Below are 18,230 nucleotides of genomic sequence, written 5' to 3' on the forward strand. Positions count from 1 at the left end.
TTCCAAAGAAACTGTTTGAATTTCACAAATTTATTAGGAAACTGGATTAGCTTCTGGTATTCAGGAAGCTTTGATCTTTTCTCTTCCCTCCCATTTTCTTGTACAACCCCAGTTCTGACTTTTTGTGATGGTAGGTAATTCTTCTTTCAGGTTAAATCTTCTACCCTCTCAATTACTTATGACCTCAGTGGGTTTGAGAAAACTCCGCAGCATGAACAGCTTTCATTATGATGTAAATCAATGTAATAGTATGTAACAATAATGTTCGTGACACCCCTCAGAGCTTGCCAAGTGACAAAAATTGTTTTTAGTGGCACCACTATGACAATTCCATTATGTTCATAATTAGTTCATATTATTCAATTTCCTTTATGGTGTAAATTATGTAATAATTAGACTTGCTTATAAGGTTTGCATATGGTATCCATGTAGCAGTACTTACCAGGGCTTTTCATAAACCAAATCCAAAGTGAGCTAACATATTTCAGATTTTGCATAACATCAAGTGGGACAAAATTAAAATATAATTACAAGATAATGTTCTGAGAGAGAAGTAATAAAACTTAGGTGGCAATGTGTGTGTACCCTAGTAGATCATACAAAATAAGCCTTGAGCAAACAATAAAAGTTTAAAAGGCAGGCTCTGCATTTTCTGAGTTTACTGAAAAATATATATATATACGTGTGTGTGTGTGTGTGTGTGTGTGTGTGTGTATATATATATAAACCTTATGAAAATTAATTATAGTACCCTTGGGAACCTTTACCACAGTTCTTGCCCATGCTGGGGCACAAGCTTTGAGAAGAATGTGAACGTCTGTCACAGAGAAGATGGAAATGACAGAAACAGTAAGCGGTGGCCGACAGTGGCCACCAAGAAAACTGATTATTCAGTACCTAGAAGAGAAGTTTATGAGATAAATGTGCCCAAAACACCCTCTTGAGAGAGACTGTAGGAGGCAGGGTAGAGGAGGTAGAAAGAAAGCCACTTGTGTGTTTGCTTTGGACATGTTCAAAGTCATTCTTTTTTTTTTTTTTTTTTAAGATTGATTTATTTATTTGTCAGAGAGAGAGGGGGAGAGCGCACAAGCAGGGGGAGCAGCAGGCAGAGGGAGAAGTAGTCTCCCTGCGAGCAAGGAGTCCGATGTGGGATTCGATCCCAGGACCCTGGGATCATGACCTGAGCCAAAGGCAGATGCTCAACCAACTGAGCCACCCAGGTGCCCCTCTAAGTCATTATTTTCTGAGTGCACAAGAAATCCACTGGGCTCATCTAATTCCAGTGTGAGCACTTCGGAGCAGAAGGTCACCACCATGAAGAGCTACACCTAAAACTTTCAAAACTTTCAGAAGTTATCTGCCCAATTCTCACCATAAAGTACAGATGACAAATTACGGCTTGATTTGCAAGTAGAGAGGACCCTGACTCTTGACATCGCCAGTCAGCTATGCTACTTGTTTTCATTTCAGAGCTCATTTTGGAGACTTCCAATTTTTTGTTTTTTTCAAAACCACCACCAGAGAAACAAACTTTCATAAAATAAATATGACTAACACTTTGAAGTAAAAATATCCACAAAGAAACCAGTATGGGAAGATGGCGGAATTTCCATTGACTCATAAAACAGTTTACATATAAATCTCCTTTTTTCTTCTTCACTCATTTAAATTATTACCATTTCTTGTTCAGACTCGCTGGCAAAACATCAGTGATTTTCATGTGAGTCTTTCACATGCTGCCCCAAACAAACTTTAACGCTTGAGTAAAAGGTTTGCAGCTGGCCAGACCCAGGAGAGGGTAGAAAGGTGCCCCACACAGTCTGTCCACTGCACTATCACTTTGCTTCCCTCTCGTCACGGATATGAGAAAATACCCTTCAAACCTCTTCACATTTGCTACAACCAACCACCACCGCAAGTCAGAATTGGCAAATGAACTTCAGTGTTTCCAAGAATAAATAAAAGAGACACTCTACCGGGTCTTCAGTTTTGTGACTATTCAAGAGGTCAGACAGGAAATCTTCATGAAAGCTCTCTCTCCGAATTAGCGTAAATTCCCTCAGGAAAACAGCCCCTTGGCTTTGGTCTCCGCATACCTAGGGAGATAAGATAGCCAATTAAGCCTTCAGACAGAGCCTGGAGGGAGGGGACACTGAGGAATTAATGTCTCTGAGTTGAAGAAACTTCTTGGATGCATTTCAAGTCCGATTAGAGCAATCAAAAACAACGCAGGCAAATACATATTAATGCGAGAACCACTAGAATATTCTGGCATGTGGCTCCTTGGATAGATGCCAGGAAAGTCCACTACTAAGTTGGCAGCTCTTAATTGATTGGTGTACGATGCTGAATTCGGAGACTGTAAGTTATCTTTGAGGCCAGGTCAAGCATAGATTTATTCTATTGGGCTATCCCTATGTATGCGCCACCCAGGTATCTTGGACCTACAGGGATCAATCCCTATTTCCATGGGTCTGAGCATCTAGGTGGATTCTGATGTCCTGTTAAATATCTACCAGATAAGGAGAAGCTGGCCTGAACCCATAACTGACTTCCTGAGTTATTCAAGTACTTAAGAACCAGATGCACTTTAGCTACTCTGAAGGGAGGTATTGGAGAACTTTTATCTAGAGCTTATCACATACCAGGTTCTTTACACATGTTATCTTGCACCAGCCCCAGGAGGTGTCTGTTATTAGCCACACTTTACAAATTAGGAACTGGAGGCAACAGGGTTTCAGGAATTTGGCAAGTTAGTAAAGTGTTGAAATGAGGACTCAAATACAGGTCTGACTCTAAAACCCCTTTCTTTTCATTATCACATTGTGCTACTGAGCTACTCAAACCTCTGGCAGAGGACTCATTGTTGAGTGACTCCTATAAATGCAAGGGGCAGTGAATTCACTCAGGCTTCCCACTACCTCTCTGAACCTCATTTTACGCATGGTAAGACAGGAATGGTATCAGGGTGATTGAGTTGCTGAGAAGACAGGAGCTAATACATGTAAAGTACTTAGTACAGTGACTGACCTAGAGGAAGCATTCAACAAAGAACAGCCATAGTTATTATCAAAAGCACATTCTGCTCAAGGAACAATTAAAAATTTAAGCTTTTAGCATACATGAAATTCTTTGACCATATTTATAATGTCTGTGATGGATACAGTATTGGGTTGGGTATTGTATTATCTTCATATTAATTTAACATTTAATTTTTTTTTAAGATTTTATTCATTTATTTGAGAGAGAGAGAGAGCATGAGAAGGGGGGAGGGTCAGAGGGAGAAGCAGACTCCCCCCTGAGCTGGGAGCCCGACGTGGGACTTGATCCTGTGACTCCAGGATCATGACCTGAGCCAAAGGCAGTCACTTAACCAACTGAGCCAACCAGGCGCCCAACATTTAATTTTTATACATTTTCAATTGTATACCTTTTTATGGTATCAGTAATATCATTAGGAATACGAGGGGGTTCATATTATTAATTTATGCCTTCTTCAATGTCTGTAGTAATTCATAATAAATTCAAATAATTTTAATCCCTAAACCCTTTGGGAAGGAATAGAATTTCCTGTAATTTATATGTAAATGGCTTCTGTTACATAGCATAGTCAGTATCATTGGGGTAGACAGAATTTGGGCCCCTTTACTCCCTAGTATCCTATCTGTGATTATATTGCTTAACATGGCAAAGGGACTTTGCAGATGTAATTAAGTTTACTTTTTAGCTGACTTCAAAATAGGGTTAGTATCCTGGATTATCCAAGTGGGCCCAATGTAATCATAGGAGGCCTTAAAAACAGAATGTTCTCTGGGCTGAGGGCAAGAGAGAATGTCAAAAAGATTCAAAGTGTTAACAAGGACGTGACCTGCCATTTTTGGCTTGAAGATCAAGGCGGGGGGGTGGGGGGAGGGGGGCACATGGGAAGCATGAGAGGAAAATATATTCTGCCAACAATGGAGAGCTTGGAAAAGGACCTTTGCCCTAGAGGAGAACTACATCTTTGGCCAATACTTTGATTTTAGCCCAGTGAGACTCTGACTGGAGAATCCAGCCATGCCTGCCAGACTTCTGACGTATAGAAATTGTGAGATAATACTTATGTATTATTTTCAGCCATTAAATCTGTGGTAATTTGTTATGGCAGCAATCGAAAATTGATATAATCATCAAGAGGCAGGGTCGATGAGAGGTTATCTTGTTTCTTTGCCTACACCGTTTCGTAAGAATTAGCCAGTACTGAATAAGCAGAGGTAGAATTGCAGACTAATTCTTGGAAATGTATCCTTCTGGGTAACCTAACTTATTCCTGTTACACTTAAAATTAAATTTCTCATTTCTTTTCTCATCAGGGTCAATCATTCCTTGAGTCTGTAGTTACATACACTTCAAAACCTGTCTTGACCCTGTATCTTCCCTGATCAGAAGCTTTCAGGGATTCTCCACTTCCTGTTGGGCGCATTCCAAATTCGTGGGCCCTGTGTTCAGGACTGCTCACAGCTCTTCAAGTTCCAGACAAAGAATAGCCACATTTGTGCAGCTTTTTCTCAAAAAGATCAGAACCTGAGTTTAAAGTGACCTAGAATTGATGTGTTTTCATGTCACTGTTTGCAAAAGGACTAAAGTATGCTGATCACTACTAAAGTTCACATTTCATTAATCATTTCTCCAACAATCCGAGGCTATTTTGAATTCTAACTCCGTTATTCAAAATGGTGGCCACCTTGTCATGCAATGTCATAGTCTTTAAAAGCTAAAATCTGAAGAGACTAATCAACTTATGTGCATTTTCTTTGGGAGAAGTTTTGTGCCTATGAAAAACATGTTTCTTTTGTTAAACTGATAAAGAGACAAAAATGAGTCAAATATCCTCCAAAATAGAGAGCAAGATGTCAAATATAAAGCCTGAAAATGCAATGCTACAAAAAGGAAGGATGATCAGCAAACACTTAGTCCACTTGGTTTATGCTTTAATTCTCAATCATAGCTGTGTATTTGTTTTAGAAAGCATTTCTGCCTGTTAGTATTTCCCAAGAATGTTGACATTTATAAAACTCACAATTCTTACCAAGATGTTCAATTTCCCCAATACTTTTATGTGATACTAAGGCAGAAGGTCTTAATTAAACTAAAATTCAATTTAATATTGAGAATAGATAAGAACATACAAGTTAGATGAATGTAATTATGACCACTTTCTCCCTATAGATATCGTGTGCATATCTGTTTCTAATTTAATATCTATTCATGAACACTATTACTAATTAGGCAATTTAAAGTACTCAAATTAATTTGATCATTATTAAATTAGTTTTGAATACCTGTATCTATCAAACCATGGATAATAATTATTATATTCTGTGTGTTTTAGAAATACTGTTACAATGAAGGAGATGTACAAATATATAAAGATACATAAATATGTAAATCTTAGACTTCTATTTCAAACTGGTTTTCAAAATGATTATTTAAACTCCAAATGAGTATCTTTTGCTCATTTTTTTTTCATTCATTCATATGTACACATATTTACTCAAGTACTATCAAGTGCCAGGAGCTTTATTATAGGACATATTTCTTCCTTTCAGGGCACTATCCTTCTAATGAGTACATGGATGTGACAGAGTCTACGAGATGCTCACCAAAGCTACCATCTTTTCATCATCACTGATACACCTAAAGCACATTTCCTAGCCTCCTTTGCAGTGAAGGTGGCCAAGACTGAGTTTTAGCTGGTAGAAGTGATTGGTGATATATGAGGCCTGGTCATAAAAATCTCCCACATTCCTTCCTCCATGCTCTGTTGCCCTCAGCTCTGCCTGGAATGGAGACAGCCTCAGGGAAATCTTGATGTCAATTGCTAAAGGTGTCAGAGGTTCCCTGGCTCCCTGACTGATTGTATGCAGGAAGACCTTCCCAGGACCTGCTCGCTTACCTCATATTGTAACATGATCAAGAAGTAACAGTCTACTGGGTTGGGAGGTGCCCATGTTAGAGACTATTTGTTACTATGGCTAACCTGCTCTAATTAATATAATGAAAAAATTTTAGGTAAGCACAGGATGCCAGGAGAATACAGAGCAAGGGTGATTACCTCTCCCAAGAAGGATTATGAAAGACTTTAAAGCAGGGCTAAAGGAAGATTGGGGATTTACTAGCCTGACAAGGGGAATGGGAGTGGGGAAGGGGCGGTTCTTGTTCCAGAAAGAGGGAAGAGCCTGGGGAAAGGCATTAAGGCTTGAGATACCTTGTTTGTGTTTTATGTTAATCTAGCATGGCAAGAGTATGGGGGTACACGAGAGCATGGGATGGGGACAGAATTTGTATACTGTGCAGGGGCCAGATTATGAATCATGCTCACTGAAAGACGGAAGCAGCCAGTCTTGCTTGAGCTTATGAGTTTGGAAGTGCGTTCTGGTAGTCTTGAGAAGGTAAGACTGGAGATGAAGTGATTAGTTTCCCATCACTGCAATTACTCTGATGAGAACTCATGAAGACATGAGGGGCTGGGAGGAAAGGAAAGGGCCAGAAAATTTTGTGGCCAGCTGAATGCAAGTGATAAGTCTCAGGTTATATCTATATTTTCTGCCTGGATTTGAGCATAAGAGCAGAGTGGATAGTAGCCCTTACAACAAAGAGGAAGTACATCAGGAGGAGCAGTTATGTGAGTTAGATGGGAAGTTTCATTCCAGAAAAGTGGAGCCTGAGGGGCCTTTGGCCAAGGAAGCTGAGCTTTGTGCACTGGAAGGAGACTGGTCCGGAGATGATACATAAGTGTTGGCATCATGTGGGGAGTAGGTGATACTTTGGCATGAATGAGCTTGCCAAGGGAAAATATGGCGAATGCAAAGGTATGAGCGCTGAGATAAGAACCGTCTGGGGAGAACCGACACCTAACATGCAACATGGATCTATCTCTAATGGTCTAGTTATGCCGACAGAAATTATTAACAAGGACAATCCAAACATACTGCATTTCATCATTTTTAGGCATTCTTCTATTGGTTTTCCATGAAAATACATTCATGCCATTACATTCAACTTATTACAATTAGTTTCTTAAGAACATCCTATGGTTCTTTGGGCTATCAATCCCCAGCTCCTGAATTCAACTAAATGTTGATGGAAACTTGAAAATTTCCAGGATAACTCACTTTTTAAAAATTCTATTTCCCATGGTTAGACCAGATCTCCTGAGTTTTGGTTTGGAAAATACAGTTACTTTACACCTGATATGTCAAAACTCCCCTTGCAGTTATCAGGTAGTTAGCATATTATAAAAAATGCATCAAAACTGGCACCCCATTATGTTTTAGATTCAGTGCTGTTACTTTTGCAGCTAGAAAACAGACATGTGAGAAGTGGAGGAATTTTACACATGGCCAGTGGTCATGTTAGGATTAGGAATCAGAGACAGTGTCTCTAAAAAACTCAAGTCTCTGCTGAAGTCAAATCTGGCTATTCACCTACAGGAATAGGACAAGAAACAAGTAATCATGACTGAGTCACCTATCTGTTTCTGCAGGATTTCTAGACTCCTGCGGACTGCTCCTCAGGAAGCACAAAGACTGACATGTGCTAGAATTTGTACCCTGTGATGAAGAATCCTTCTCCAATTACAGTCTCATTTCCTGCTTTAAACATTGACTCCTCTTTCTGATCATTGGCACACCAGAGTACTCCTTAGAGAACCCAGGAATGTAGAAATACCAGCTCCCAGAATAGAGTCTCATTAGATCCAGGAAGGAATGGAAGCAATTTATTGTTGTGGTTTACGTTCTCTCGAAGGCAGCTGAGCGATCAAACATAAAGAGAGTTTAGGGAGGGACGTAGGTAAATACAGGAAACAAGGGAGGCTTTCAAGTAACTCTCTATTCTCTACCCCCTGAGAGGGAAAAGGAGGTAAAGATAGTTTAAAACAAAAAACCAAAGTCACTGAATAATAACAAAAGGTTTTGCATTTGGCTTTAGGATACAGTCAGAAACTCAAACTATGTCTACTTTTGTCTTCTACTTCACGCTCACTCCTATCATAACCTGGCACCAAACATTCCCCTGCTTGACCTGACTCTCGGTGGCTCCAGAGAATACTGGTTAGTATTCGGACTCAACAGTTGTCAACTGTCCGCTCACAATGAACGTGGCTGATGGAAGAAAAGATAATAATCTCCCCCTCAGAATGTCCTACTTCTTACAAGTTTGCTCTCTGGGTTGTGACTAGAATTTGGAAGGTTAAAACACAGAGCAACTGGTTCACATTTTGGAATCTCCACCATCATTAAGGAAGAGCCGAAATTTCTATAGAAATTGCAATGTTGATGGTAGGAGTGGATTATGGCCAGAGCTTTGAAGCAGCTATAATGTTCTTACAACTCTGGGGGAGGCATCCATTGACTTCCAGGCTGGGAAAAAGGGATGTGGAAATAAAAGAAGTTTAAACATACAAAGATGCCCTCAAATTATTAGGTTACCATTCTTCTTTCTTCATTTAGTTTTTCTGTGAAAACTGAAATGTAGCCAAGTTCACGTCCTATGGGTTGGATTTATGTTTCAATACTACTTACAAAGTATAGCCCTGAAAACCACACTGTTACATTTTTTTTCTACCAAAAGGATTTTGTGACATCTATTTATGCCCATATTTTGGTTCGTAGTTTACTAAGAATTAAGATAGTGAAGCTGAAAATTCTCATTAGATTAGAATAATCATCTAAACAACTTAGGGAACTAGCTCCTGTGTTGTCTGAATACACACCTATATTTAAATGCCAATGGACAGTGAAATGATTGGTGCCAGGTTTATGAGTTTTTGGCACAAGGGGGACACTTAAATGCTTATTGAATTAATAACTGAATAGGAAGTTTTCTTGGACGCCCCCAAATCTCTAGCTCCAGTTCTGAGAATCCCTACCAAGTAATAGGAAGAAATAAGAATTCATATGGACTCAAAGAACTACTCAAAGGTAGTTCTGCCACCCAATATCAGTACCATCTGATCCTCAAAATCAAAGTGACTCAGAGACCAAGGGAAGGAAGAGAAAAATCTGTGCCCAGTATAAAAGTATGATTAAGGGGTACCTGGGTGGCTCAGTCATTAAGCGTCTGCCTGTGGCTCAGGTCATGATCCCAGGGTCCTGGGATCCAGCCCCGCATCAGGCTCCCTGCTCAGTGGGAAGCCTGCTTCTTCCTCTCCCACTCCCCCTGCTTGTGTTCCCTCTCTCGCTATCTCTCTCTCTCTGTCAAATAAATAAATAAAATCTTTTTTTTTTTAAAGTATGATTAACTTCTGGTTTGAAGGAAATCAAGCCAAAGGATGAACATCCTATCACTAGCCCTTAAAATATTGATATACTAAGCTAAAAATGAGAATAGGTCCCAAATGAAATTTGGGGACTAAATATACTAAGAAGTAGATTCTAAATAAAAATAAATATAGATGTGTCTAACTTTATTAAAGGTCCTGACATTTGGTAGCAAATTGAGTTTGCCTGACATTAGTAAATTCCACTTGGGAATAAACAATGGTCCCTGATTTGGGAAAGGAAATTAATCATTTTACAGCCTATTCCTGTTAGGGCTATTCTAATGGACCCAAATACAATGAAAAAAATCCAGTCTAATTTCAATGGCTCCCCTTCCATTAATCCCTATAACTTCATTCCTGGTAGGAATATTCTGATATAGTAAGATGGGGGAATGAGTAAACAGTAATTTGAATGTAAAAAAGAAAAAAATTATGGGCATATAATCTTACTAAAGAAATTTCCTCATTATAATGCAGAAAAAGTATTTCAGAGACTTATGAGAATATGTCCCAAAATAATGGTATTTATAAATGTCTCCAAATTCACAGTCACCAGTCAGAAAAGGCTCAACCAGCTTATGCTGACATCAGCAACTGTGTGTTCACATGTTCACAAATGTGTCTGGAGAGTGGGGAGACAGTGTCACTGAATAAACTGCTTTCCTTGTTGTAAGTGCCCACTTAGAAAATCATCTGCTTATCTCTGAAAGTATTGTTGGTTGTTTTGTTGTGGGGTGACTCAATCTCCTTAGACAGACACTTTGAGATGCCAACATACCTATCCACACCTACTGCCACAGAAGGCTTGTCTGTGAAAATAAAAAGGTTCTTGAAGTGGCTTCAGGTGTCCCCAGCTAATGGCTGCCAACTATGTGAGCTGATTAGCGGTGTTATACTCCCTCAAGGAAAGGCTAAATATGATCCCCAAGAAGATCGGTGGGGGTAGTTAATAAAAACATTCTTATAACCATATTTAAGCCACTGACATTTATATACCTGGTGTTTGGAGCTTAAAAACATTTCAGTATTCTGTTTGTTCTTTTACCAACTTTAATTACCATTTCTAAGGATTGTAAAGATAATTGCTAAACAGTTAAAGCAGGAAGAAGTGAGATGGAACATACTGGTCCAAATTGTTCAGCTGGGCCTCATAATTCCTGGTACAGATGTTCATGCTTAGTTCAGGTCTGATTTAGAGTAACAGCTATAATATGGTTTGAGGCAAGGTGACCAGATGTAGCTGAATTTAAAGATCTGTCCCAGAATGTCAATGAAAAGAAACTCCATTACCCTAGCAAAATAACCTTTACACTGTGGGGTAGGAGGGAGTAATGCTCAAAAAGGTCCACTTTATCTTTAAGGTAGATGGATAGCTACCTTGACAAGGCAAGGAGTCATTAAAACAACAACAACAACAACAAAATAAGAAATGAACAAAAACATATGGAGAAATTTACCCTCACAGAAGAATGGGTAAAAAAAAGTAGCAGCAGAAGGAATTCCATCAAAGGGTATACATACACTATGTATAACGTGGGCTTGATCTACAGGTAAGCTGTGGCATTTCCATAACTGATTATAAGCATGAGTGCTGACAGGAAAGTGCTAGAAAGAATTTTGGAGACCCTCTTCACCAGCCTCTTATCTTTTCAGATGAGGGGAACGATCCATTGCCTTCTTAGGCCTTAGGTAGAGAAAACATGTGGGTTTTGAGACATAGCCCGTGACACACATAAGATGGCAGAATAGCCAAATTACTCAAAGAAAGCACCGACTTTACCAAGATATGGAGTGAATTCTCTTCTTCCTTATCTTCCTCAAATGTTTTAAGACACATTATACCCCATTCCTACCAAGAGGGGAACAGAGTACAATTTCCAAAATTAGGATACTCAACTTGAGAAAGCTGGTAAGAGCTGTGATTCAGATCTACACTTAGACAATGAAAGAACATACAAAACAGAAAAGGCGGAATTCCCTGTGTTCTACTCCTAAGTAGAAGGGCACATTATTGTCACATCTTCTAAGGACAAGGAGAGATAGATATGGATTTAAAATTGCTCCCGTGTGCTTAGGTGTATGCTTTAAATCTTACATGTAAAATGGAACACTCATTAATGCAAGAATTAAGAAAGTTGAGCAGTTAGAGGAGAATTTTAAGATAAAAAAAAGGAAGAACATAAAGGTGTCTACATACACACTATAGTGGTAGAAATCAATCTTTTTTAGTTGTATATTTGGCAGTGTTTATTTAGATCAACATTATTATCCAGGTTTTTCTAAAGTTGCTTAGCTGAAAGGAGTTGAAAGTCATGGTATCTCTCATATTCTGAATCAAAATGAAGATTAATTAGGGCAGAAATTCTTTCTTTGCCCTTGCTTAGTTTACATTAACTCCTTTGGAGGCCATAAAGATGTGCCACTCAGATCTCCTGCTGCAGAGAGCTTAATCGAAAGATGGCCCAAATGTACTCTGAATCCACCTCCTTGTGGCCCACGGGCTGCTCTCAGCCCTGGGCTGAGCACAGCAGATACCAAAGCAGCTCTATGCCCAAGAGATGTGGAGGTCCTCTGACAGATGACTTCTGCTCTAGGACTTCCTAATGGCTGGTCAAACCCTCCTCAGCACTGCACTGTGGTCTGAGACTCTTCCTATCCAACCTTTCTGTTTTCTCTTTCCTCCACTGGGGACAGCTAAGTTGCAGTCATTGATGGCTCTTCTGACGCCTCTGCCTCCCTCATCTTTCCCCCATTAATCCTCTTGCATTCTTAATCCTGTCTTGGCACCTGTTTCTGGATTTCAACTAACACAGCTTTTCCTCTGACCCAAGTGCTATTGGACTGGAACTAATGTTTCCAATTCACCATCCCTATCTACAGCAAAAAGGCCACCTGGTCTCCATGATGCCAAAGAAGTGGTGAGAACACTGTTAGGGTTTCTTTTCACTCTCTCTGCATTGAAGTCTTAGTTTCTCTACAGTACTGGGAAACAATGATCAGAATTGGTGGATAAGAGACAGCTCTGATGGGTGCCTGGGTGGCTCAGTTGGTTAAGCGACTGCCTTCAGCTCAGGTCATGATCCTGGAGTCCCGGGATCGAGTCCCACATCAGGCTCCCTGCTCAGCGGGGAGTCTGCTTCTCCCTCTGACCCTCCCCCCTCTCATGTGTTCTCTCTCTCTCTCTCTCATTCTCTCTCTCAAATAAATAAATAAAATCTTTAAAAAAAAAAAAAGAGACAGCTCTGGTTCTGCCTCCTGGATCCTCACCCAGACTGCCTATACCCAGCTCCAAGTTCACCCCTATTCTAGCATGCTACTTTGTCCCACTACTGAAATGTAAGATAGTACATCCAATACTCATTGTATTCAATTGGCCCAATGGCTTTAATTACACACAAAAGTGTCAAGGTGATAAGTTAAAGCATTTCCTGGGAAAATCAGCTTTTATTGTTTCATGAACTCTAGAAGCTTCTCTATCCCTGGCTAGAAGTCTTATCAACATGTGCCAATATTTTACAGAAAAAAATAGGATAGTATAGACCCATGTAGATTTATTCCCCTTTTAAAGAAATATTCAAGCACAGTTCTACAGATAATGCTTTAATAGTAGTAATAGTGTAACTCAGATACATGTGAGTTCACCACACCCTCTCCACCCTGCACACACATACCCCATGGCCCAGTCTCTAAGAAATGTAAACACAAAAAATTGGGAGAAATGTATATCAGTATTTAAATTGTATATGTAACTTAAAGAATTTCAAATATTTACTCAGTATCTCAAGAAAATGACCAAGAAATGGGGAGGTTTACACTTAACGCATAGCAAGCGTTCTTTAAATGTCCACTCTTCCCTCCTCACCCTTATCTGTCATTCTCAATGTACTTCACACAGATGGCCGCTGGTTCTTCAAAACTCTTGTCTCTCAACCCCCAAGTTATTTCTGAAATTCAGCCCATGTACTTCTTGGGAAAAGAAAAGTGGAATGCTGAATATATTTGTCATACAAATGTATTATTACTTTGTCATATATTAGTAATAGTTTGTTCCTACTAAAGAAGCATAATCTTTGTAAGGAAATGAAAGCATTTAATAGGCATATATGCATGTGATATTTATGTATGAATGTTTATATGTGCATGTGTGTTGCAAAAATCTCAATGTGACCCAAAAATAGGAGACCCAAGCACCTGATAGATGATGGGTCTATTTGAATGAGGTATGGAGGAGCCTCTTGGAAGAGAATTCACTTCAGCTTGGTCTGGACTCAGAGCCTTGGATATTAAAGAAAAAAAGAACAATTCTACACACAACATAGTGATTATTATTACTCAGATTTCTTCAGTGCAGGGAGCCTTTAAGTAAAAAAGTTGGCACTAAAAACCAAGCATGAAAGCTAACAGACCATGGAAGCCTGCTTTCCCATTTGACAGGTAGGAGCTCTGGCCCCTCCAGACTTAGAACATGAGTGGCATGAACCAGCAAGAGTGCCCAGCAAGGACAGGGACTATACCAGGGGAGACCACAGCACCTGCAGAAGGGACAGGGATACCCAGGTGAAAGGGGTGGGTTGTGGCAGGAAGTGGATCAGCTGTGACCACTGCAGACAGTTACATGGTGCTTCCACTCAGCTTCTCAGGCATGGAAGTCTTGACAGGGGATATCACCGTAAAGGCTGGAACAGGAAAAGAAAGAAAATGGTGGCCTTTCCATGGTAGTAAACAGTGCTTGTTCATAGTTATCACTCATGGAAGCAGCCCAAAAGGACAAGGGCTTGCAAGGATCTCAAAGGTCTACAGTGAAAAGTAGGGCAAAATTGTCATATTCACCATTTAAGCTAATGATAATGTGAATCTTGTATAAATCGTTCACTGGAATAGCCTTGGCATCACCAATTATATGCCCCCCCACACACACACACTACCTTTCTTCTCGACCATGAAATTATTATTATATGTGTTGCCAAAGCAAGCACTTGACTACAAAATTATTAAAAATAATTTTTTACTGCCAATTTTCACAATCCACATTTGGGTTTATACTAAAAGAAAAATCAATAGAAAGCCAGCAATCAAATACTTTTTCTTGTTTTCTATTCTATGAAAAATGAGCTCAGTGGAGCCAGGTCATGTTCAACTGGGTCTAGTTCTTGATGTTGGTGTCCATTTTCTTTTTTTTTTTTTTTTAAAGATTTTATTTGTTTGAAAGAGAGAGAATGAGAGAGAGAGCACATGAGAGGGGGGAGGGTCAGAGGGAGAAGCAGACTCCCTGCTGAGCAGGGAGCCCGATGCGGGACTTGATCCCAGGACTCCAGGATCATGACCTGAGCTGAAGGCAGTCGCTTAACCAACTAAACCACTCAGGTGCCCCAGTGTCCATTTTCAATACTTCTCAAGTGGGAACTATTTTCCAAAATGGTCCCAATTGAACCATGCCTCCTAGAATTAATGAATATGTATAGTGTCTCCCCCACTTCCTTCCCCCCCCTCACATACACACTAAATCTGGGTTGGCTCTGTGACTTGCTTTAACCAATAGAATAAGGTAGAAGTGGCATCATGACAGTTTAGGGCATGAGCGTTGAGGCCTAGCAGCTTTCACTTTTGTATTTTGGGAAGTTCTGGGTTACCAAATATGAAGTCCAGGCACCCAGCTAAAGAGGCTATGTGAAGTGACCAAATGGAGAGGGCTGCATGGAATAGGAAACCTCTTAAGACTATGTGGAGAGACACAGATATTCCAGTGTCCTAGTTGAGCCCAGCCTTCTATTTGTCCCCACTAAGGTACAAGATATGTGACTAAACCATCCTGGACATTCTAGTCCAATTAAGCTTCCGGATGAGTGCAATCTCAGCTGATGTCACATGGAGTAGAAGAAACATCCAGTATAGCCCCTTTAATCCGTGAAATTATGGGAGGTAATAATGACATAGTTATTGATTTAAACCACTGAGTTTGGGGTTAATTTATTACATAGCAATAGGTAACTGAAATACCATAGTAGCATACAATGAAGGGGGAAAGGAGAAATTTATCTTCATAGCCCATGTTTGCTTTCAGAAGCACACAAAGTGGGGAGGGGCAGTTTTCCTTCTAGATTGTCCATATCTGTTGAAAATTGGAATCTTAAGACTGTCATAGGAATTGACCTACAGTTGACATTCCGGGAAAAAATAATGATCTTTCAGTAGGCCCCTCTGATTTTGTGACCCATCCTACAAATTTCAAGATTACCTGCTGCTAGAAATTTCTTGTATGCTTCATCAATTTTATGTTTAGGGTAGATAACATCAAAGCAAGCTAATGATATTGCCATATCATGGATGGTGTTGTTATCAACATCATCTTCTTCAGTATAAGTGGCTGTAGTTCCTGTAAAGACCAGGTCCTTGGAAAAAGTTTCAGTGTAATAACACTTCTAGTCTGCTGTTCACTGTGTTATTCCCAGATAATTTTGATAACTGTGAAATGACATAAAATGATTACTTCTTGGTATAATGCTAAATGTAGGGACTCTATTCTTCATATTTTAAAGATTTTATTTATTTATTTATTTTAGAGAGAGAGAGCAAGCAGAGGGAGGGGCAGAGGGAGAGGGACAAGCAGACTCCCTGCTGAGTGTGGAGCAGGGCTCTATTGGAGGACACTGAGATCGTGAGCTGAGCCAAAGTCAGATGCTTAATGGACTGAGCCACCCAGGTGCCCCTCAATTCTTCATTTTGCATTTTGAAAGTCTCCAAGGCCACTGCCCTTCCAGACACCTTTTGGCAGGTAATAATTTGAAAGAATTATCTGGGTCTTTGCTCTTCATCCATTCTTCCCTGCATTTTACCAAGTACTTTTCTGCCTCAAAATGTCACATGAGTCTGTAAGCCCCAGTGATCAGAACTACTCTCTCTCTATATATGTTGAGTTCTATAAATATCTGAGTAGTAAATCAATGAAGGCATTTTATCAATTGTTAATTTTAGAATTTTTAGAGGTAGAAAGAGGCTTAAAAATCATCCAATCTAGCTCTCTCTGGAGCCCAGAGAGAAGATAATTGACTTTCCCAAGAGCATATATTTGATGTGTCAAAGTCCAGGCTACAATGTAGATTTCTGGATGCCAGTCCCATGCTCTCTCCACCCCAGGGCTCCAATGTCCATCTCCCCTGTTTGGGCTGTCTCTCCAAATAGTTGGCAAGTACAGGATGTGGATGACATGGAATCAACGGACTGCAAGCCCAATGAATCAACAGTGAAATGTGGCTAATTGAAATGTGGGCTGCTTTTAAAAGCACAGTGTAAGAAACAAAACATGTAATAGCTTTCTTCTACTCTATGCTCAACTGACCATGAACATGGGGTGCAGAGTTAATTTCTAGATGCCAAACTTTAAGGACAACTGACAAACCAACAATTTCTAAATAAGAAAATAAAATGGTGACTATCTGGAAAGCATATGATAATCAGTGGAATTAATTAATGGCATTTTGCCTGATAAAGGGAAGAAGATTTGAGAGCTGTCTTCAAATACTTGAAGGGCCACTTTTGAGAGAGAGGGTCCTCCATACCCCTTCCTGATCTTCATTCCCTTCCCATATACTTGTTCCTTACATTTGGACTTCTGTTGTCACTCCTCTGCCCTCTCCAAGCTCACCAAGGCTGGTCTTTCATCCACTTGTCCTCTGTCATCATCCTTAATGATCATATGCTCTCTCTTGAAAGCCTCTCCCCCATGGTTTATATAGCAACTGGGAATGATCATAACTCTTTGGTCATTTCTTTGGTGGTTCCTCCTGTACTTCCAACCCACTAACCACAGGTGATCTCCGGGCTCCATCCATGAGCATCTTTTCTCTATTTTTTTCTTGCCCTGAGATTTTTATTAGCTCTCGGAGAGTCAGCCCTCTCTTCTGAACAGATGATTCTCAAACCCATATGTGGAACCTTGGCTCTTTCATGATCATATCCTGCACTTCTTGTATCCACAATTTGAATTTTGCCATGCTCTCCACCTAGAAAGGCTTCCTTCTATTTCCTCCTACTTAAATTGCATCAATCCTTAAAGACTTTATATGTCCTCCCCATACCCTTAAGCACCCATAATTTCTCCTCCACTGAATCCAGAGGTCTTGTTCTTCTAATTGAGATCTGGAGTCATGTGACCTGGATAGCATAGCTCACCTCTTCCCTGTTGGGTGATTTGGGTAAATTAGTTAAACTGAGTCTTAGGTCCTTCATGTGTAAATGTGGGAGAATATTGCTATTTGCCTTACAGAGTTGTTGTGATGATTACATGGATTAATATATGAAAAGTGATTTGCAAACTATAAAGTGCTATATAAACAGAGTTTGGTAGTAACAGTACTACCAGTGAGGTTTTTTCTTTTTTCTTTTTTTTTTCAACAGTATGAGCTAGCAGAATATGTTCATGTTCAGTCAAGATGGAAATGCTAATTTCCATTTCCAAAATTAGCATTTCCATCTTGACTGACTCACTTGGCTGGAAAAACATGTGGACATTCCAATGTAAACAGGATTGGGGAGGAGGTGTAGGAGACACATGTCATAATTTATTGAGATATGAATCCTGGCACCTCATTTTTAAACAAAAAAGCACAACATATTATTACTTCGCTAATGGCATGTATTTTCATCTCTCTTGTGGTTATTTGGGAACTTGTTTACCTCCCCAACTGGTCTATAAAGATACCAAAGTCAGAGACCCTGACCTATTGATCATCCTGGAATTCCAAGAATAATACCTTAAACTTAGTATGTGTACAACATTTGCTGAATGAAAATAAATTTGGCACATCTAGTTTAAGGGAAGTGGAATTCAGCCATAACCTATCCCGATAAAATAGTTCTCAGACAATTAAATATGGTGTCTTGAGATGAAGTTGGCTAATTAGTAGGTAATGAAGATTCTGGCACTATA

General features: G+C 39.7%; 1 protein-coding gene across 3 annotated transcripts in view; it reads right to left on the reverse strand.

The window, feature by feature from the left end:
• Positions 1 to 18,230, reverse strand: part of ADAMTSL1 (ADAMTS like 1) — a 901,468-nt gene that overhangs the window by 650,884 nt on the left and 232,354 nt on the right. For 2 of the 3 annotated variants that reach the window (XM_032392419.1, XM_032392418.1), the window contains exon 2: positions 1,977 to 2,096. The exons of the other annotated variant lie outside the window; for it this stretch is intronic. In XM_032392419.1, the coding sequence (XP_032248310.1) occupies positions 1,977 to 2,096 (120 nt within the window). The remainder of the gene's footprint in view (positions 1 to 1,976; positions 2,097 to 18,230) is intronic. 3 annotated transcript variants of the gene reach the window in all.

This window comes from Phoca vitulina, unplaced genomic scaffold (genome assembly GCF_004348235.1).
Source record: "Phoca vitulina isolate PV1807 unplaced genomic scaffold, GSC_HSeal_1.0 scaffold67, whole genome shotgun sequence".
In the NCBI taxonomy this organism is placed as follows: domain Eukaryota; kingdom Metazoa; phylum Chordata; class Mammalia; order Carnivora; family Phocidae; genus Phoca; species Phoca vitulina.